The sequence below is a fragment of the Bicyclus anynana genome, chromosome 13 (assembly GCF_947172395.1).
Source record: "Bicyclus anynana chromosome 13, ilBicAnyn1.1, whole genome shotgun sequence".
NCBI lineage: Eukaryota > Metazoa > Arthropoda > Insecta > Lepidoptera > Nymphalidae > Bicyclus > Bicyclus anynana.
This window is the reverse complement of record NC_069095.1, coordinates 12,537,196-12,559,058: the sequence shown is the minus strand read 5'-3', so window position 1 is coordinate 12,559,058 and position 21,863 is coordinate 12,537,196. Positions and strand designations below refer to the sequence as shown.

Here is a 21,863-nt window from a genome sequence, read left to right as displayed (position 1 = left end):
AATTTAAAAACTGAAATATTGAATGGTCTTGAACATGTCTTGAATAACTACTTAGCACGTTACCTTCGTAGATAAATGAAAAACAGCATGAGTATGCAAATTAAAAATCTCAGAAACGATGGCTTTCATGAAAAAAAAGTATTGTTACATTTTTTGTAGATCTACAATTTTTGTCTGAGTTTATTTTATGAAAAGACTTACTAAAAATCGTAAAAAAAATCCATGTGCCTGACTGATGAGGACTTTTTAAATTTTATTTTTATTCATGTTAAACGATTTTACTTAATTTTAGCCGTATGGGAATGTAACTTTATACATATTTTAGGTATTTTTAGGTGTTAAATTGCCCGGGCTTAAATTGTTGAGTAGGTAGGTATGTAATTACTAAAATGGTAGAAGCTTATCAGTTAAATAGGTGCAACACTGAACCACAGACTAGTTCAACTCCTCCGATCCGAGCAGCACAAGCACCAATGTATTATACTACTCTATGACAAGCACTCAATGCCGAGAGCCGTCTTTAATTGAACGCATCGTAAAACTATGTATCAAATTCTAAACGTCAAAATGCCATAGATGTCAATTTGTCAAATTCATTTGCTTTGCTTTTGATTACTGTACCGTCTTTAAATTAAGTTCGCGATTGTTTGTTTTATAAAAGAGATATGATGGCTGAGGACACAACAGCCGACGCTACAAGGCGCTTAAATGTTAAAAAACAAACTCTGGACGACGCGTACGCGGCGCCGGCGAACTTCCTGGAGATCGACGTGGTGAACCCTGTGACGATGGGTGTTGGGAAAAAACGTTATACCGATTACGAAGTTCGCATGAGGGTAAGTAAGGCAGGATGCCGTCAGTGCCTTAAAGGGATAATTGGATTAAACGGTCACGCTACATCGATGTGTAGCTATTAGTTTTTGTGGTGGGCGGATCTCGTGCCATATCACTAGCCCAAGCGTCGATTGTTTGATAATAGCTCATAAATACTGCTTCCTGCTTGCAGACCAATTTGCCAGTGTTCAAAGTAAAAGAGTCGAGCGTGAGAAGGCGGTACAGTGATTTTGAATGGCTCAGAAACGAATTGGAGAGAGATAGCAAGGTGAGTGCACTGATAGGGCGAATTGTTGCGTTATCACTTGAATAAAACATATGCCGTTATTACTGCCGAATAATCAGCGTTCAAAATAATGTTGTTAACATATTATTGATTCACTCCTGTGGATAATTTTGTTACCAAAATGTTTTTGATAAACAGGAGTTTCATATCTGTGATAATCTTTTTGTGTCACTATTCTCCTGACATGGCATAAAGGCATAAACATTATAACTCAATGGTTTTATAGTATGTGACAAACATCTGCTCTGAAATTGCCAAACTCCAAACTGTAGCTATTATGGCCCTCCTGAGATATAGTTCCATATTTTATGTATCCATAAGCGTCATGTTCTGATTGGACTTTGTTGCATACTATACCAATTTTAATAATTGATCAATAACTCAAATTAATATTTTTGATGTTTTGGTACATATTTATTTTACTTATCTAAATATGTAAACAGTTTGACAACCATATATTGGAAAATATCCCACTAAATTGAAATCTATCTGATTTAAAATTTTAACCTTATTTTCAGTGAAGAGAATCATTACAAACGAATGAATAACTGGTGATTAATTAAATTATTGAATAAATATCTCTTCCTATTTTTGGTGTAACAGTTTTCCTTATCAAAACTAAGCATTGCATTTGAAATGTTTCTCATGAGGAAAAGTGGTTTACCATAAGGAAGTTTCAAAACCTTGAATAACAAAAACATTTGCTTGTTAAAATAATATATGATTAGTGTTTTTTATTGTAGAAACATTCTAATTACTCTAGCCTAAGTGAATCATAAAATCTTTATTACCAAGAATGCAAGATAATTTTGTCTATAGATTTTTCTTTTGTCCAATAAACTTCCTGGTCTTTTTACCTGGCCAAGTTAAATAAATAACATACATGATATATCTCTCTCTCTTTATGTGGGCTTTAAAACAAATGTGAGAGATATGTAGATAAATGATCTCATTATCTTTTAGAATACATATTAGTCTTATTGGAGTCTCTTCCTTATGAAAGAGTAATTTAGTGCTACTTTATATTGGTTTGTTAAGCTTTAATTTTACATTGTGCAAGTAGACAATTTAACATGTATCATGTAACAATATGACATTACTTCAATTATTTTTTTTTTAGTTAGGCTAACTAGTTGATCAATGAGACAGCAAATATTTATTACAGAGTAACAGAAAGCTGCAACTCTGTTTTTGTGAAATACTTTTTTCACAAATCTTTTTCTATAGTTCTAGACTATAAAAGTAGCCTATGACCTATTAGAGCAAGAGCCCACGACAGCCAGACCTTCGTTATTTTATAAAAGTTGTAAGTTTCTCTGTAGATGTCTCCTGTACAGGTAAGAATGACCAGCGACTATAAAGTTTGGGTTGTGGTTACCTGGGCAGGTAACAGGTAGTAAAGGTGTATAAAATAGTACTTGAAATTCGTTAAAGTATAAAGCTCAATTTTTTAATATTTCCTTCGGGATAATTTTAAAAATCTCGTCATCCATTGCCGGACACTTATGACAGTTGCTACCCCCTGCCAGACACCCCTAAACTTTAATAAATTATAATTATACTTTCGTTATAGTATAAAAGCTAAATTTTATATATGTTACTTGGGGACTTATAAAAAGATGTTACCCCAATAGCCGGACAGTTTTCGTGGTTTTTACATCTTGCCAGACACATCGAAAGTCCACTATAGGTGCGAGTGCGGGGTAACAACTGTTCAAGTAGGTGCGAGTGAGATAGAGCGCTTAGTCGAGTGCGTTCTTTTACTGCGCACCATCCATAGATGATACAATATATATTGAGATAGATACGCAACTCTCATTTCAGTTAAAAAAGTTATATACCGTGATCACTAGATGGCGCATTCTAATTAGATTTATTGGCGTTCTCTCTACGAGTACAATCTATATTTTAGTTGTATGACTATTGCTGTTTGTTTTCCTTAATTCTTATATATTATTAATGAAAAAAATTTAACATAAACATAATATTTACAAAATCACCTATTTCACTAAAAATAGTAATCGACTAAGCATTCGCGCTCGCACCTATAGTGGACTTTCGATGTGTCTGGCAAGATGTAAAAACCACGAAAACTGTCCGGCTATTGGGGTAACATCTTTTTATAAGTCCCCAAGTAACATATATAAAATTTAGCTTTTATACTATAACGAAAGTATAATTATAATTTATTAAAGTTTAGGGGTGTCTGGCAGGGGGTAGCAACTGTCATAAGTGTCCGGCAATGGATGACGAGATTTTTAAAGTTATCCCGAAGGAAATATTAAAAAATTGAGCTTTATACTTTAACGAATTTCAAGTACTATTTTATACACCTTTACTACCTGTTACCTGCCCAGGTAACCACAACCCAAACTTTATAGTCGCTGGTCGTTCTTACCTGTACAGGAGACATCTACAGAGAAACTTTCAACTTTTATAAAATAACGAAGGTCTGGCTGTCGTGGGCTCTTGGGCTATATGTTCTGATCCAAGGTACTGTTTATCAGTGTACCTAAATTCATCATAAAGGGTTTACCTTTGAAAAGGTAACAGACTAACAGACTTACTTTTGCATATATTCACAATATATTAGTTTGGATGTTAAAATAAGTAATTTTATTTCAGATAGTAGTACCACCCCTACCTGGTAAAGCGTTAAAGAGACAGCTACCATTTAGAGGGGATGATGGCATTTTTGAAGAAGAATTCATTGAAGACCGTAGAAAAGGTAAATTATTTCAAACTTTATTCAGTTTGTTGACTGATTCTTCTTTGTATACCATCGTAAATCTATTCGATACTTGAGACTAAAAAATTACTTGAAATATTCTTGTAAGTTAATGACTTAATGAGTAAACTTCATAGGAACATTTGGATTTTGGTGCAAAATAGAATATAGTAATAAATGTTGCTAAATTACCATAGATAAGTATAGTAGGCATTTAGGCAACCATAGTGTTATGGTATTCATTCATATATCATTGTGGCTTTGGAAGTTAACAGGTTCAAATATTCAATAGTCAAAGTCATCATCATCATATCAGCCAATGAACGTCCACAGAAGGACATAGGCCTTTTGTAGGGACTTCCAAACATCACAATCCTAAGCTGCTTGCATCCAGGGAATCCCTGTGACTCACTTGATGTCGCAAGTCCACCTGGTGGGGGGTCGACCAAGACTGTGTTTTCTAGTGTGGGGTCACCATTCCAGAACCTTGGGACCCCAATGTGCCCCCTTCAAACTAAGTGCAATGTGCATAGTCCAAGTATTAAGCGAGAATTACTTATATGAGAAATCATATCCTCAGACAGGCACTTAGCTGAGTGGCAGCCCTGAACAACACAACATTTAAAGATATAAACTTTAACTATTTATACTCTGTGTAAAACTAGTTAGTCAGTAATGTGTATTACTAAAAAATGCATGATTCAAGTAAAGTGGTATGTATTATACTTGCTAGTCTACCTTGTGTGTAGTACATGTTTACATTTATTGAATACTTAATCCAATCATAAATATTATGTTAATGCTAATACATTTATGTTATTAAAACCTTACAATTTGTTGAGTAAAGCTGTTAGTAAAAGTTTTTTATAGTATTAGAGATGTAAAACTAAAACTATACTGTACTATGTGAGTGTAGCCCCTCCACATTTGGTCAGTAGCCCCTCTCATTCTGAGAGGAGGCTCGTGCTCAACAGTGAGCCGAATATGGGTTGTAAATGATGAGAGATGAAATGCCTTTTTGTGTTGTGCAAGGCAGCAAATTTATTTCCCTCTCATGCTTTTGGATCCCTCATGATGCTCAAGAGTACTTACATGAAATCTTAAAATTCGCGTGCAGAATTCCATACTTGAGTCGCAGAACAAAACATTTTTGCTGCTTCTAGCATAAAAAAACTGTTAATGACTTATGAATTAACCACATAACTGTATGTATTATAAGAACGTAAAAACAGTTGAAGGCTATAAGTAATATACTTGTAGTATACACAAAATCACTATTTTAGCTAACTAGCAGACTCCACGCGGTTTCACCTGCATGTTTCCCGTTTCTGTGGGAATATGGGGCTAAAATATAACCTATATCACTCTGGATAAGCTTCCCAACAGTGAAATATTTTTTCAAATCGGTTCAGTAGTTTGAGAGCCTATTCATTTCAAACAAACATACAATCAAATCTTTCCTCTTTAGATTACATAGTGCATTGATCTTTAAAACAAGACATTTATAGCCTCGATAGCTCAACAGTAAGAGTCTGGTTGGTCTGACTCAGTCAGCCTCATCACCAAGGGGTGGTGGTTAATTTTCTGAAAATATTCCTCATCTACACACTTTTAGGTTGCAATACAAATCTACACTCCCCATGAGATATGATCATAATAATCAATCACAATTAGCTAGCTTGTATTTTTTGTTGTGTATTTACATCATCATCATCACATCAGCTGATGGACGTCCACTGCAGGACATAGGCCTTTTGTAGGGACTTCCAAACATCACGATACTGAGCCACCTGCATCCAGCGAATCCCTGCGACTGTGGGGGGTCGACCAATACTGCGCTTTCTAGTGCGGGGTCGCCATTCCAGAACCTTGGGACACTAACGTCCATCGGTTCTTCGAACTATGGGCCTCATAAAAAGGCTCAGAGTCACACAGCGGGCGACGGAACGAGCTATGTTAGGAGTATCTCTGCGTGATCGAATCAGAAATGAGGAGATCCGCTGAAGAACCAAAGTCACCGACATAGCTCAACGTGTCGCGAAGCTGAAGAGGCAATGGGCGGGGCACATTTACATATAAATATTTACATTTTTTAACTGAATTACCCATATATAATTACCTAGCGAACGACCGCGGTTTTGTCCGCGTGGAAATCCCTAATTATAACGCCTACCTTTTTTCCTTATGTATGATCTGCTTCAAGCTTACTACATGAAAGTAAATTTTTGACATATGCCGTGGTTCCATGACTTTATCTGGGATAAAAAATCAGTGTGTTAATCCAGATTATAGGTAACTAGCGGACGCCTGCGACTTCGTCCGCCCCGTCCGCCCTTGGACTCTCTCCGCTCCGCTCCATAATCCGGCCCTCTTGCAAAATCCATTCTTAGTTGACGTCTACTGACTATAAACTACCTCTCTACCAAATTTCATCTTTGTACGTCAAGTGGGTTTTCGAGATTTCGTGACTTTTCCCATTTATATATTAGGATTTATCTCCATTCATACAACCTTATTGGTTAAGTAGTTACAATGTGAAAGTATAACAGACTTTATAAATATTAGGGTGATATAAAAATACAAAGTGTATTTATTTTTTTATAGAATGAGCTGTTAAAATTAATCTGTTTCCAATATTTGTTCAATTCAAGGTTCAATGCGCTAATATTTTTATTGGTTGTCCGATTTTCCCTTTTGTGAGTCACGAACACTTTTGTCTGTACTCTGTAGATACATACCGAGTGACTCACTTGTGATACACGTCATTTACTATCAATGCGCGATACATATGTGACGTAGTACATATGTCATCTGGCGGAGTATCATCATCATTACCATTTTAATGACCCACTGTTTTAGGAGAGGGTTGTTATGGATTTTAACCACCATGCTGCTCCAATGATAGTAGGCGGGTTTGAACATTTTTGGACTTTGTAATTATCACTATACTAGCCGACACCCCGCGGTTTCACCTACGTAGTTCCCGGTCCTGTGAGAATACAGGGATAAAGTATAGCCTGAGACACTCACAAATAACGTGGCTTTCTAGTGGTATAAGAATCGGTTCAGTAGATCCAGAGATTATATATAATACCACAAACTTTATTATATTAGTACAGATAAGACGAGTTGAGTAAAGCTGTTAGTAAAAGTTTTTTATAGTATTAGAGATGTAAAACTAAAACTATACTGTACTATGTGAGTGTAGCCCCTCCACATTTGGTCAGTAGCCCCTCTCATTCTGAGAGGAGGCTCGTGCTCAACAGTGAGCCGAATATGGGTTGTAAATGATGAGAGATGAAATGCCTTTTTGTGTTGTGCAAGGCAGCAAATTTATTTCCCTCTCATGCTTTTGGATCCCTCATGATGCTCAAGAGTACTTACATGAAATCTTAAAATTCGCGTGCAGAATTCCATACTTGAGTCGCAGAACAAAACATTTTTGCTGCTTCTAGCATAAAAAAACTGTTAATGACTTATGAATTAACCACATAACTGTATGTATTATAAGAACGTAAAAACAGTTGAAGGCTATAAGTAATATACTTGTAGTATACACAAAATCACTATTTTAGCTAACTAGCAGACTCCACGCGGTTTCACCTGCATGTTTCCCGTTTCTGTGGGAATATGGGGCTAAAATATAACCTATATCACTCTGGATAAGCTTCCCAACAGTGAAATATTTTTTCAAATCGGTTCAGTAGTTTGAGAGCCTATTCATTTCAAACAAACATACAATCAAATCTTTCCTCTTTAGATTACATAGTGCATTGATCTTTAAAACAAGACATTTATAGCCTCGATAGCTCAACAGTAAGAGTCTGGTTGGTCTGACTCAGTCAGCCTCATCACCAAGGGGTGGTGGTTAATTTTCTGAAAATATTCCTCATCTACACACTTTTAGGTTGCAATACAAATCTACACTCCCCATGAGATATGATCATAATAATCAATCACAATTAGCTAGCTTGTATTTTTTGTTGTGTATTTACATCATCATCATCACATCAGCTGATGGACGTCCACTGCAGGACATAGGCCTTTTGTAGGGACTTCCAAACATCACGATACTGAGCCACCTGCATCCAGCGAATCCCTGCGACTGTGGGGGGTCGACCAATACTGCGCTTTCTAGTGCGGGGTCGCCATTCCAGAACCTTGGGACACTAACGTCCATCGGTTCTTCGAACTATGGGCCTCATAAAAAGGCTCAGAGTCACACAGCGGGCGACGGAACGAGCTATGTTAGGAGTATCTCTGCGTGATCGAATCAGAAATGAGGAGATCCGCTGAAGAACCAAAGTCACCGACATAGCTCAACGTGTCGCGAAGCTGAAGAGGCAATGGGCGGGGCACATTTACATATAAATATTTACATTTTTTAACTGAATTACCCATATATAATTACCTAGCGAACGACCGCGGTTTTGTCCGCGTGGAAATCCCTAATTATAACGCCTACCTTTTTTCCTTATGTATGATCTGCTTCAAGCTTACTACATGAAAGTAAATTTTTGACATATGCCGTGGTTCCATGACTTTATCTGGGATAAAAAATCAGTGTGTTAATCCAGATTATAGGTAACTAGCGGACGCCTGCGACTTCGTCCGCCCCGTCCGCCCTTGGACTCTCTCCGCTCCGCTCCATAATCCGGCCCTCTTGCAAAATCCATTCTTAGTTGACGTCTACTGACTATAAACTACCTCTCTACCAAATTTCATCTTTGTACGTCAAGTGGGTTTTCGAGATTTCGTGACTTTTCCCATTTATATATTAGGATTTATCTCCATTCATACAACCTTATTGGTTAAGTAGTTACAATGTGAAAGTATAACAGACTTTATAAATATTAGGGTGATATAAAAATACAAAGTGTATTTATTTTTTTATAGAATGAGCTGTTAAAATTAATCTGTTTCCAATATTTGTTCAATTCAAGGTTCAATGCGCTAATATTTTTATTGGTTGTCCGATTTTCCCTTTTGTGAGTCACGAACACTTTTGTCTGTACTCTGTAGATACATACCGAGTGACTCACTTGTGATACACGTCATTTACTATCAATGCGCGATACATATGTGACGTAGTACATATGTCATCTGGCGGAGTATCATCATCATTACCATTTTAATGACCCACTGTTTTAGGAGAGGGTTGTTATGGATTTTAACCACCATGCTGCTCCAATGATAGTAGGCGGGTTTGAACATTTTTGGACTTTGTAATTATCACTATACTAGCCGACACCCCGCGGTTTCACCTACGTAGTTCCCGGTCCTGTGAGAATACAGGGATAAAGTATAGCCTGAGACACTCACAAATAACGTGGCTTTCTAGTGGTATAAGAATCGGTTCAGTAGATCCAGAGATTATATATAATACCACAAACTTTATTATATTAGTACAGATAAGACGAGTCGCCGTGAAAGTGAGCCGTGATAGCCCAGTGGATATGACCTCTGCCTCCGATTCCGAAGGGTGTGGGTACGATCTGGTCCGGGGCATGCACCTCCAACTTTTCAGTTGTGTGCATTTTAAGAAAATAAATATCACGTGTCTCAAACGGTGAAGGAAAAACATCGTCAGGAAACCTGCATAACAGAGATTTTTTTCAATTCTCCACATGTGTGAAGTCTGCCAATTCGCATTGGGCCTGCGTGGTGGACTATTGGCCTAACCCCTTTCATTCTGAGAGGAGACTCGAGCTCAGCAGTAAGCTGAATATAGGTTGATAATGAGTTAGGGTCCTTCCAGTATGTTTCTAATTTCGTATTTTTTTTTTTAAATTTCCAGGACTGGAAGTGTTCATAAACAAAATCGCCGGCCACCCCCTGGCGCAGAACGAGCGTTGCCTGCACATGTTCCTGCAGGACCCCACCATAGACAAGAGCTACGTGCCCGGCAAGATACGGAACACATAACCCACCCGCAACCACTGCTAACGAGACATATGGCTGATCTAAAACGATTCTCTACTCGACTGTACTCTAAAGCGATTCTCTACTCGACTGTACTCTAAAACAATTCTCTTCTCGACTGTACTCTAAAACGATTCTCTTCTCGACTGTAATCGAATCGACTAGGTATAGGATAAATTGTGCAAATTGTGTCTCATTTGTGCAATACGTTGCGTCGTCGCAACGGATCAACACATTGTATGCTAACTTGAGTTGCGTTGACGCACGACGTCGCAGTGCAAGACGTTGGAAAGGCAACGCCTATACTAATAGCATTAACAACTGAGTCTTAGGGCCATAAATCATTTCTCTATATCTATCTCGCTTGCACTTATGGGTCTTATGGAGCCGTCTAGTGAAGGGTGTAACAATGAAAGACATATTATCGATAAGTAAAGTTTATTATCGTATCTTGTTCACAAAATTAAAAAAATTAACAATATTTGATTTAATATAATACATATTTCATATTATATAATTATTAACTAAATAAAATTAATCTTCATCTGAGTCTTCATCATCAGAATCTTCGTCTTCTGCCAAATTTATTATATATTAGTATCCATAGTGCGCAACGAGTAACACATGAATGTATTTATTTAATTGCAGTAAACACATTTATAGCAAAAAAAATACGCAATGCAATTACATTAGAAACCGACCAATCAGAATCGTCCAAATCATTATTGACTCATCATTAGCACGTGCGCAGGTAGCCGTTTATCGATAATTAGGGTGCGCAGGTAGGCGCGCTGCACATTCCTATCTTTTTTGACTTTTATGACCGGACGACTCAGATGATAATGCGCATACTATAATGGGACATCGCTCTAACAATTTGATAAATTACTTGTATTTATTTATTTACTAGTGGACGCGACTAGCGACTTATATTTCTTTTATTAACACACACAATGATGGTGTCGATTAGTCCAGCAGGCTTATTCACTAACTTTGACGTATGTTAATTGACATATCTATGTAGGTAACAAATGTCATCCAGTGCCTACTGGTCGATATCATACAATAGGTAGATGACATTTGATTTGGTGTTTATTTTTACCCGACTGCAAGAAGGGTTATACTATGTTGTTAATAAAGACCAAATTAATGAATAGGCCAGCTGGTTTCGTATCCTGGGTCAAGCTATGAAATATTGAGCTTTTCTATCTACCGAGAAATTCTCAAAAAAAATTACGATCTGAAGTTAGTTCTAACTTCCTAGAAAATCTCAATGAAAATTTACAATCCCAAGTTGGGTTAGTTAGTAGGTTTTACCTACAACCTTGTTGCCTCGGAGAGTATGTTAAGCCGTTGGTCCCGGACATTGTAATTAACTTTTTACTATAAATACTATGGGTTCTTCCTTAATTTTAATTTCCAAATATTTTTTATCTTCACGTTCAGTTAAATCCCATTTTGTAAGTGCACACTGAATACTTCATTCAGTGTTGCCTTATTACTATCATAATCCTTCAATAATGGGTACAATATGTCTTCACTTTTTAATCAATGACCTTGCAAAATTGCATGGAATTTGGAGTTTACGATGTAGTCCATACTATAGTGGCTAAAATATAATTAGAATTTATTTCGCGACTGATTGTAAGAGAATCGTTTCAAAGATCGTGCCAAGTTATAATAATTCCGTAAAGAAAAATGGAATAAAAAAGGCAAGATAAACAATATTTTTCAATAAAAAAATCACAATCGCAAAATTTTTGCACTCCATTCCATACAAATAAAGGAAAAATTAAAAAAAAAAAAACTAAAAATAATCACCACCTGCCATAAAGTAAATAAAAAAGTAGTCTATGGTAACTAAAATGTTTTTTAGAACAAAGAAGCTAAGGAAGTTATTATTTCATTTGTTTAGAAATGGCCAAAAGTGTATACAAATATGCCCACAATAATTTATGAGAAAATTAATTTATAAAATCATAATGCTCTATTTTATTTATGGCTATTTCTAAGCAAATAGATCTTATGTTTTAAAATTAAGCAATATTAATAATCTGTTATAATAATATGATTGTTCATTCATAATAATGATCTTTTTTAATCTTTGCCATTTTAAATATTTTTGTTGCAATAAATAAATTCCATGTTACATATTTAATATCATTTGATATTAAAATATCATTTGTTAATATTATAATATCATTTGTTGTCATGAATATTTGAGGAAGCGAAACTTTTTTTTCTGTGAGAAATGAGACTTTCACAAAAAACATACATCCTCCATTTTGAAAGTTGATTAAAAATTCTAAGAACGAACACGGTATCTTTGACAATGAACCTGTCATGACGACTTAATCTATGGACAATGTTTTTTTTTTTTAATATTGTATGTAAAAAGTTTCGTTTATCACACTTGTAATTCACTATGTAAACCGGAGCTACACATTTTATACCAAGTTATATGAGTAGGGGTCTTTATGACTTTTACCTAACACAACATACTCACACAGTGCTTCTGGAATGACTGAAGTTAAAGATCTTACAGTAGACAGAGAAGTAAATAGACAGATGGAAAGCATCCATCACATTCCTTCAAAAAACCAAAACTAGCGCAAGTGGAAATAATTTACATAGTTCTTATGCAGAGATGGAAACAAATATAACACATCACTCGCTCTCTGTCATTAGTCATCATATCAGCCGATAGACGTCCACTGCAGGACATAGGCCTTTTGTAGGGACTTCCTAACATCACGATCCTGAGCCGCCCGCATCCAGCGAATCCGTGCGCTTGAATGCGTGCGTGTTATTCAGATAGCAGGGGTACGGTGACCGTCTCCTGTATGACGTTCATAATACGCACTATTATCGTGAATCGCGTTCAATCAAATTCAAGAGTGAAACGAACTGTAGATTTCTCGCGCAGGTGTCGCTGCTTATAATATTATTTATATTATTATTCGGCATAAAAGAAGTTTTTAATAATAGGGCGCCGTCCCATCTTTTTAACAAACATTTTGAAAAAGGAGTTCTAAACTCGACGTGTGTGCTTCTTTGTCTTTAGTCTATGCTAACGTGTATGTTATACGTATAAATCTCATTGTTTTATTCATCCTTAAGTTTTAAAATTATATCGAGTGTATTTATTGTGTATTAATGTAATAAATTAATTATTATTATTATTACTCAGTGGGTAGTGTTATAAGATGCTCTACACAGAATTATGAAATGATAATAAAATTATGGCAGTTATACTTGGTAAAGTTATTTTATTTTGAAGTGTTTATTTATTTATCAAAATTTAAATCAACTTTCGCAAATAATGCCTCGTCCTAATCAAGTTAGAAACTCTAGAGGTCAATATTTGGAGCTTACTAATATATGACAGGTGTTTGTATTGTCTATAGCACGTTCTAGAATCTATTATATTTACCAAGTATAAAGTTGCCATATTATAAAATAAAAAAAATGTGTTGCGATGCAAAACAACTGATGTTAAAAGTCTATAATATAGATGTAAATTAGTTTTAGTTTTATTTTATATGGAACCGGGGTGGAGTTATTAGCAATAATGTGCAGAGTTTAATAAAATATGAACTGATGACTCAGGCCGGTGTTACATTATCACTATCCAAGTAATAAATATTCCTAAATAAAAACAGTAAAATCAAAAGGTGTGTATTAATTATTTTTTAATAATTAAAAATAACTACTCAAAACGTGTGTATAAGCCGTGATAGCCTAGTGGAAACGGCCTCCGATTCCGGAGGGTATAGGTTCGAATCCGGTTCGGGCCATGCACGTTTTTGGAAACAATAGCTCCAGTGTGTAACTTATCCATTCATGAAAGAATTTTTAAAATCTGTCTATAACTTGGCAACTTCGTTCGTAACAATCCCGATGGTCCGCGCGGGCTGGGAGGCGTGTAGCGATGAATGAAAACCCCACGACTGAATGCTCCGTACACACGATTTCACACGCGCAGTCTTTCCCCCCATCGCCCGCATATCATGGAAGTGTTAATAACTAACATGCCAGACTTAAAAAAATTAATATTTAATTTAGGTATAAGGTGTCATAAGTACTCGTACGTATTTAAGAGTGTAACAAATAACGTTTGCTTTAAAAAAATAATTTAAAATCCTTTTTTTTTTCAATAAAATATTTATTTATGAAATAAAACACAACGTCTACTCGCTGTCAAGTTTGTTCCCGGTGCGATTTCGTCCGGTCGTCTGCATAGAGTCGTCCAGTCTCCACAACTTTTGTCCGCGCATTTCTATTTCCTCGTGCCATTGTTCTTGCGTTTTTCTAAAAGGTCGATAAATACATCTACCTATATCTAAATACATGTATAATAAATTTGTAGAGAGGTCAATTTAGTACATGAAATATATTTCCAAAATAACTATCACGGGGTGATTAGTGATCGATACTGAGGCCAAAAATGCAATCAGTAAAATTTTTGTCTGTCTATCTGTCTGTGTGTTCGTTATAGAAACAAAAACTACTCGACGGATTTTAACGAAACTTGGTACAATTATTCTTCATATCTGGGCAGGTTATAGTAAGTATACTTTTCATCATGCTACGATCAATAGGAGCAGAGCAGTGAAGGGAAATGTTGGAAAAACCGGAGAAGTTACTCCATTTTTTAAACTTCCGCCGCGTGTGCAGCCTTACGCCTGAAATTATTAATGTATCTCCAATCAAAGATTTAAATCAATCTTAGATTGTTGACATTTTCACACAGAGGCCATCTCTAATCTATGATCCGTCCTCCCAATGATAGATTGATTTTTAAGACTGCAAACTCTATCCGAGGATAGCTTATTGGTATGCTTTATATAAGAAATGGATTGATATATCAATCTTAGATAGGAAAAAACGGATTAGGATTGATTATTAATTTCGGGCATTAATAGGTAGGGTAGGAGTAGTTGAAAGTTTACATCGCCTTTCACGCGGATGAAGTCGCGGGCGTCCGCTAGTATCGACTATAGTCAGACGCTAGAGACGAGTGCGGGTGGGAGGGAGGTGTGCGGGGGATACCTGCAGTTGTCGGTGAGCGGGCTGGTGTTGGGGAACAGGTTCTGCAGCAGCATGACGCACGGCAGCACCACCACGGACAGGAACTGGATCTGCTCGGCCGGCTGGTTGACGCTGCGGCGCCGGTCCATCATGCTGAGCGGCGTGTAGCCCAGCGCGCGCTCCTTGTCCCCCTGGGAACAGGTCACGGTTACCCCCTACGGAATGGCGTTCTACACCGAGGTCCGAGTTCCATAAGAGACGCCCTTAGAGAGTCGTTCCGTCCTCTATCTTTATTTCAGCCTTCGGGTCTCATCAGGCGATGCTCCGCCCAAAACCTCCGCTGTCGTCGTATGGCGGTACGAGTACGAAGAATAAAAATAGAGCCAAGTGTTAGTGAGTTTATGGAGTCCCGAGGTAAAAGAAAAGACATTAAGTACCTACTGCTGGACTGTTGCATTTATTGAATAAATAAAACATAATGAACAGCAAATCACTTGGAGAAGAACAGAGAATGAGGCCTAGTTCAGACTAGGTAGATAGATACTTTAGCATTTTAGTCGAGTAGACGACTAAACGACTTGCCAAAACGTTGTTCATACTCGACTAAAATACTAAAGTAGTCTGCACGGTTCTGAGATTGGGTCATGGGGGCGATTTTGGAAGCTAGTAGGTAGATTCCTCAATTGTCAAGAGTATAAAATGTAATTTTTTGCAATTTTCTACGAGATATAAGAAATAGTGTCTCCAGTTGCCAGACCCTTAATTGCGTCGTAAAGCAACCCTTTCCAATTATCGCCTGGTGGGGCCCGAATGCAATTTTATGGGCCTTACGTTAGGTATCGAATACAATTGATGTAACAAATAGGTGTAACGGACGTACTTGATTATAGAACTCTTCATAAACATCTTCGGCGATTGTTTTGGATACTCCAAATGGTTTACAACAGCCGGATAAATCGCTGGTTGTCATCAAAATGCCCTGAAACAAAACGAAAATCAAAAAATAAGTGAACCGAAAGTAAGTAAGCGCAGGAATATCACACTGCCTTGTCCTGTTTTCACACTTCTTTCGGTTTGTACTCCGGTAGGGTGGAAACTGGCCACGGCCGAAGCCTCCCACCAGCCAGACCTGGACCAATTAAAAAAAACCGGCCCAGCCGTGGTTTGAACCCAGGACCTCCACCTTGTAAAACCAATGCGCCACGAAGGCCGTCTGTGCTGCGCCTTTCCACCTGATGTCCTAGGTAATAAGACTGTTCCTGGAACTTCACCGACAGATAGGTACCTACATCAAAATCATGATAGGTATATTATAGAATTAATTATAGGTCTGCCACAGACATTACGACTGACATGGGAAGTAGCGAGGAAAAGAGGCAGAAAGGTAGTGTGGTCGAAGAGCAGCACTAGGGGCATAGTGTAGCGAGCCAATAAGAGCCTGTATGACCCTGTCAAACATAAATAGGTTTAGCTTTTATAAATAACTAGCCGGCGCCCGCGACTTCGTCCGCGTGAAACTCGATGTAAACTTTCAACTACCCCTATCCTACCCCTACCCTACCCCTACCTACCCCTACCCTACTTTTCTGGTTGATTTTTTACACCTTGTGTCCGAAAAACCCAAATATCTTACGGAACCCTATTTTTTTTCAAAATAAAATTAAGCGTATGTTACTTGTGGATAATGTAGCTTTCGAATGGTGAAAGAATTTTTAAAATCGGTCCAGTAGTTTTTGAGCCTATTCATTACAATGCAACAAACAAACAAACAAACATACAAACAAAGTTTTCCTCTTTATAATATTATTATAGATTATAGATACGAGTAGGTACTTACTATCGGACACCCGCGAGACAATTGTCGTAAACTTTTTCTTCACGAACACGAAGGTCTGAAGATAAATTAAGCACCCTTTGTACCTTACTTACCTATAAAATAAATGTTACCTACCTTTAAAAGTCGACGATGGCAGCTGTTGGTCCAGTCGAAAGCACGTTCAGTCAAAATTGGCGTAAGCTGAGCTCTTATCTGAAGCATGAAAAATATAATAATATAGTGTAGTGATTGCCCAACAAACCAAAGAGTATAATATATCTAGGTTTTAACAACAAACTACAAAGTTTAAATGTTCTAAGTACATTTAAACGCATTTAAATTTTAGGCAGGCGCACCTACTCTACTGTTGTAATAGTATCGAAAATCGCATAATGTTTATGTAATGCTGGGAAGGTACAAAATGATTACCTACTATAATAATAATGTATTAAAGTAATAGTTTAGTACCTCCTTTGCGCCTTTTTAGCAAAAAATTTCTTTAGTTGCATTGCTGTGTTTTTAAGGCAGGCGCTTTTATTGTTTTATTTTATTTAAATTAAAAGTAATTGTTAACACCGAGTTACAAAATTAAGCCATAATGCATACCAATGTAACTAATTGTTTAAAATTTAGTATTTTTATACGAAATAAATGTCATCAGGTGTTACTAAGTTGTGATGTGTAGGATGCGTAATCTTTTGTTTATTCCGGTTTTCGTAAATTTAAGTAACACATGTTCGTGTCAGCGACGTACGAAATTTTCAACTATTTGATATCGTTAATCTACCGGTCAATCACGGATGATGCGTCTAACACTCTAGTTTATAATTGACCTGCGCAGATAACTGTCATTTTGGCTCAACTTACTTGACGGAGTCTATACTTACCTGAAAATATACTGCGAGGTCTGTGCAAAGAATGTTGTATTTAATCTCTTGCAATATTCGGTCACGATCAGCTATAGATAGCTTGCTGAGTAAATTCTTATCCTGAATACAACCAACAGTATTTTAATAGACATTTTTAGGACTTAAAAAGTTTAATTCCAAGGACGAAATGTTACCTCGATGATCTTTTTCGCCAAGAAGTAGTGATGATATTCTAGCATAGATGATTTGTACATTTGTGACAGAGGATGTTTGCACAAAGCCAGAAAGTTATTGTTGAACCCAGGGTGGTCTAGGTCATGGCACAACCCTGCTATCATTAAAGCAGCTGTCTGAAAATAAATGGTATTTTAGATTAATCATAATGAGTCTAATTTATGTTTTTATAATAGCTAATCTAGCATCTAGCAGAACCCTGCGGTTTCATGCGTGTAGTTCACATTACTTTGGGAATACAGGGATAAAATATAATCTACTTTACTCATTAATAATAATGTAATTTTCGATTGGTGAAAGAAATTTTCCATTCGGACTAGTAGTTTCAAGTCAGTTTTAATGCAACAAACTAGCTATCAAATCTTTTCTTCTTATGATATTAGTAAAGATCGATGAAACAGCCAAAGTGGTTGTAACTTGAAAGAATAATGAAGTACACACTTGCGCTGGGATTATTTTTTTAAGAAATAGGTAATACTCAATACCTGATAACCCGTCCCAGGACATTAAAACACACTTAATTTGAATTACGTAAGTAAATATATCCAAATTCAAAATCGTTCTTACTTCAACGAAGTCAAAATATCCAGAATTACTGGCCAATATCAAATAGAGCGTATGAGTGAAACAAAAGGCATGCTCGGCGTTATGGTACGGGTTGTTTCTGTAGCATTGTAGGATGGTCAGAGTGAAGTCCGCCAAGTTCTGCCTCTCGAAGTTTTTGTCCGCAAATATATCCACAAACATGTAGCAGATGAGACCTGGCATGTCTTCTTTGCTGCCTTCGCTTATGTGGTAGTCGTAGCTAAAGTTATATTTTTAATTGATTAAAGTGTACTCCTGTATAGATTTACTGTACAAGGAAAGAAAGGAAAATATTTCAAACTATCTAATATAATATAATATAAAATAATATCTATCTATCTTATTATTAATGAAAAGAAACATTACCTCTCATAAAAATACTAAAAGAGTTATACTATAAGCATTAAGTATGGCAGGTGATTGAAACGGTATGTATAGATGAGGATGATGATATTATGTACCTTTTAAAATTATTTGGCGGCAAAATGACTCCATTCGTTTCCATAATTTCATCCATATCGTGTCTACATGGAGATAAATGTAAATTCATTAAATCACTGTAAACTTTGTTGAGGTTTTCCTGAAAAAAATAAGGTTTTTATATCGATATATTAAATGACTTTTCGAAAATGCCTTTTTTACGCACATAATATTTCTTTTTCTGCTGCATGTTATAAAAGTGCACGATCAGTGAGCAGTAACTTGTAAATACTTCAAATATTTTCTCGTCTTCTGCATTAAACGGTTGTGCGTTTGTCTTATTAGTCAATTGGACTATACCTGCAAGGTAACAAAATCTTAAAAATTACAATGCCAGCAGCCTTATGCTATTTAGAAAATAAATTTTATCATGATTGCTACGTCCGACATTTTAGCAGAGTTAAAATAAGAAGTTGAATTCGTTATCATCATCACAACAGCCAATGGATCAGCTACTGTAATAGGCTTTTTGGAGAGAAGTCCAAATCCAGTGGTTTCATCTTTATCAACTCATATTCGGCTCACTTCTGAGCACGAGTCTCTTCTCAGAATGAGAGCGATTAGGCCAATAGTCCACCACACTGGTCTTATACGGATTGGCAGATTTCACACACGTAGAGAATTAAGAAAATTCTCAGGTATACAGGTTTCCTCACGATGTTTTCCCTTCATCGTTATAGACACGAGACATTTATTTTCTTAAAATGCACATAACTGAAAAGTTGGAGGTGCATGCCCCGGACTGGTTTCAATCTACGCCCTCCGGGATCGGAGGCATAGGCTTATTATTTACTGGGCCATCACGGCTTTTACTGCGATAGTATTATTGTCGTACTAATTGTCGTGTTATTGAAAAAAATTAATCTTACCAATAACGCCAGTCTTATCCAAAATGGGGGAGACCAGGCAGGATCGGACAACCGTGCCGGTAGTGGGGTCTATCTCTTTTGAGAATCGAGGGTCTTTGTAAGCATCACAAACGTTCAGAGATGTGCCTGTTTTCGCGACTAGTTCTGCCGGAGTAGGCTCTAGACTTAAACTGAAAATATTTTTAACCTTAACCTCTAACAAGCACAAATTATCAAATATTTGTCTGAACTAATATTAAAGCGGGCTGTTTTGATGTTTGTACGATTTAACTCATAATTTACTTCACCAATTTTAAAAATTCTTTCACCATTAGAGAGCTACGTCTTAACCGAGTCTAATATCTTTAAAATAAATTAGGTATAAAATTCCAAGCGCTTTCTACCTTCGTTTTTAATTTATTTGTTGATAAACATTGCACAGCTAGTTTAGCTAGAGTTGGAAAGTTTGTTACAAGTTTGGTCCCCAACGCCATGAACAAAATTTTAAACTGTCAGCCCCGGTCATTATCATTAACATCAGATAGTAATCGTTACAGAATCAAACATTACTCATTATTAAACTTAGCGTCATGTTACTCATATGTTGGCGGTCGCTTATAAAACTTTTTTCGTCAATACTAACTTGACTTTGATTTTCTTCTTTGGTATGTTAGACTTCTCGCTGGTCCAGCCGTCGTCCCACATGTCGGCCAACACATGGTCACCAACGTGGTCGCGGTCCAGTATGTAGAAGCTGCTGCGCATGGCACCTATAAACGACTTCACTACTGCCTACAATAAATAATCCTAATAAACATTATAAGTACGCAGCTGAATTTGTCTGTTTGTTAAGCTTTCACGCCTCGACTATAAAATAATACTCGTCATATTTAAGATCGCTTATTTACGTACTGTATAGGGACGAGTGCGCGCGAAAAAAAATTAAGCATCCGATTTTACTGTATCCACTACACAGTTCTTCAGTCAGCTGACTATTGTAGACATTAAATAGATATGTTAATTCACGTTTTCTAACTACATAACCCAGCAAGTCATCGTCCGAATAGACACCAATTGACACTGCTTGTTTATTTTGTTTCTGAACTGTACTAAAATTTCAATATACTTACCAATATTTAGGCTTTCTAATTTTATACACAATTTCTCATAATAAACAAGATTAAATGCTATCAAAAAAACAATCGCACAGATTGGAAATTTCCTGTCCATATCTCACAGTTTGCTTGAGCGCCAGTACAGCACTTTCAGTGGATAATCAACAATGCTGTGCATAAATAACACAAGTCTTAAATCCAATAGTAAAAGATTTGTCTAAAATAATAATTAAAATAATAAATTTCACCAGCATATCCGTAAGCATGGTATCAATGGAGGCTAGGTCACAGAAGTAGTTCTGCAGCAACGTCCGCAGCTCCTGGTTGAGATGCGCGGTTCGTTGAAGAGTGACCCGCTCTTGAGCCTGGTGCACAGCCGCACCAGCCCAGCACGCTACACTCACCACTGTATACAGTGCATTCTGAAAACCAGCATACAGCTCAGGAACTAATAGACGTCGTACCTTCATTTTCTTTTTACCCCCGTACTGCCCCCTGTACTGAATAAAAACTATCCTGGTTACTTCACCTAGCTGGCTTTTATTCCTATGTAGTCATGTCCCTAGGACTCTTACAAAACGTCTTATTTTCTTATTAACTAAGCTAAGGCCTGGAATTACTTTGATTGTTTTTAATTTGCATCATCAGCACATAGCCTGATCCAGTACTCAAATGCAAGGGTATCATGATTCGAAGTCACATACGCTAACCCAGTGGTTATTGCCCCATTGGTACAGTGATCAACGGGGCAATGCTGGCAGGGCATCTGTATCTATCTAAAATTGCCATCAACACATTTGCCAAGTTTACACAAGTTTACCAGGCGTTTTATCTTTAAATATGTAGTTAACTCACATTATCATATGGCTCGGCACGTGTCCGGTACAGTTCGAGCACCGCGTAACAGTCCCCGTCAGGTTTCACCACGGGCATGCAGAGCGCGACCTTCGCGTCGATCCACCGCAGACCCTCGGCGAAGCGGTGGTCGCGTTGCACATCCGGTATAAGCAAGTACTCCTTGGTTGCTGCTACGTGTGCTGCTACTATTTTTCCTTCCTCTGAAAAAGTAAGTTTGTTATCACTCTACCTTAGCTGACCCGGGGAAGTTTACCATC

At 37.0% G+C, this 21,863-nt stretch overlaps 2 protein-coding genes across 7 annotated transcripts in view; one reads left to right on the top strand and one right to left on the bottom strand.

Annotated features, from left to right (window-relative positions):
• The first annotated feature begins 492 nt into the window (after positions 1-492).
• On the top strand, positions 493-13,443 carry LOC112049399 (sorting nexin-12). The gene is made up of 4 exons (XM_024087270.2): positions 493-836; positions 1,007-1,102; positions 3,746-3,848; positions 9,646-13,443. The coding sequence occupies exons 1-4, from the start codon at positions 666-668 to the stop codon at positions 9,771-9,773; spliced, it is 498 nt and encodes a 165-aa protein (XP_023943038.1). The 5' UTR covers positions 493-665; the 3' UTR covers positions 9,774-13,443.
• Positions 13,444-13,580: 137 nt separating this feature from the next.
• The window catches only part of LOC112049413 (cAMP and cAMP-inhibited cGMP 3',5'-cyclic phosphodiesterase 10A), a 61,888-nt gene continuing 53,605 nt past the window's right edge, over positions 13,581-21,863 (bottom strand). For 3 of the 6 annotated variants that reach the window (XM_052885196.1, XM_052885197.1, XM_052885195.1), the window contains 13 exons: positions 21,604-21,806; positions 20,997-21,170; positions 20,277-20,425; positions 19,655-19,824; positions 18,952-19,085; positions 18,767-18,885; positions 18,288-18,525; positions 17,681-17,836; positions 17,505-17,606; positions 16,753-16,830; positions 15,682-15,780; positions 14,823-14,992; positions 13,905-14,081 (listed from right to left, as the gene is read on the bottom strand). In XM_052885196.1, the coding sequence (XP_052741156.1) occupies positions 13,961-14,081; positions 14,823-14,992; positions 15,682-15,780; positions 16,753-16,830; positions 17,505-17,606; positions 17,681-17,836; positions 18,288-18,525; positions 18,767-18,885; positions 18,952-19,085; positions 19,655-19,824; positions 20,277-20,425; positions 20,997-21,170; positions 21,604-21,806 (1,913 nt within the window). In that variant the 3' untranslated portion in view covers positions 13,905-13,960. Of the gene's footprint in view, positions 14,082-14,822; positions 14,993-15,681; positions 15,781-16,752; positions 16,831-17,504; positions 17,607-17,680; positions 17,837-18,287; positions 18,526-18,766; positions 18,886-18,951; positions 19,086-19,654; positions 19,825-20,276; positions 20,426-20,996; positions 21,171-21,603; positions 21,807-21,863 lie in introns of all 6 variants that reach the window. The other 3 variants (XM_052885193.1, XM_024087285.2, XM_052885194.1) reach the window with 3 other exon arrangements.

What these genes read in the sequence shown, in the direction of transcription:
- LOC112049399 (XM_024087270.2), top strand. Translation starts at nt 666, where the DNA reads ATGATGGCTGAGGACACAACAGCCGACGCTACAAGGCGCTTAAATGTT. An exon ending in ATTACGAAGTTCGCATGAGG is followed by an intron (nt 837 to 1,006) that starts GTAAGTAAGGCA and finishes TCCTGCTTGCAG; the next exon opens with ACCAATTTGCCAGTGTTCAA. An exon ending in AATTGGAGAGAGATAGCAAG is followed by an intron (nt 1,103 to 3,745) that starts GTGAGTGCACTG and finishes ATTTTATTTCAG; the next exon opens with ATAGTAGTACCACCCCTACC.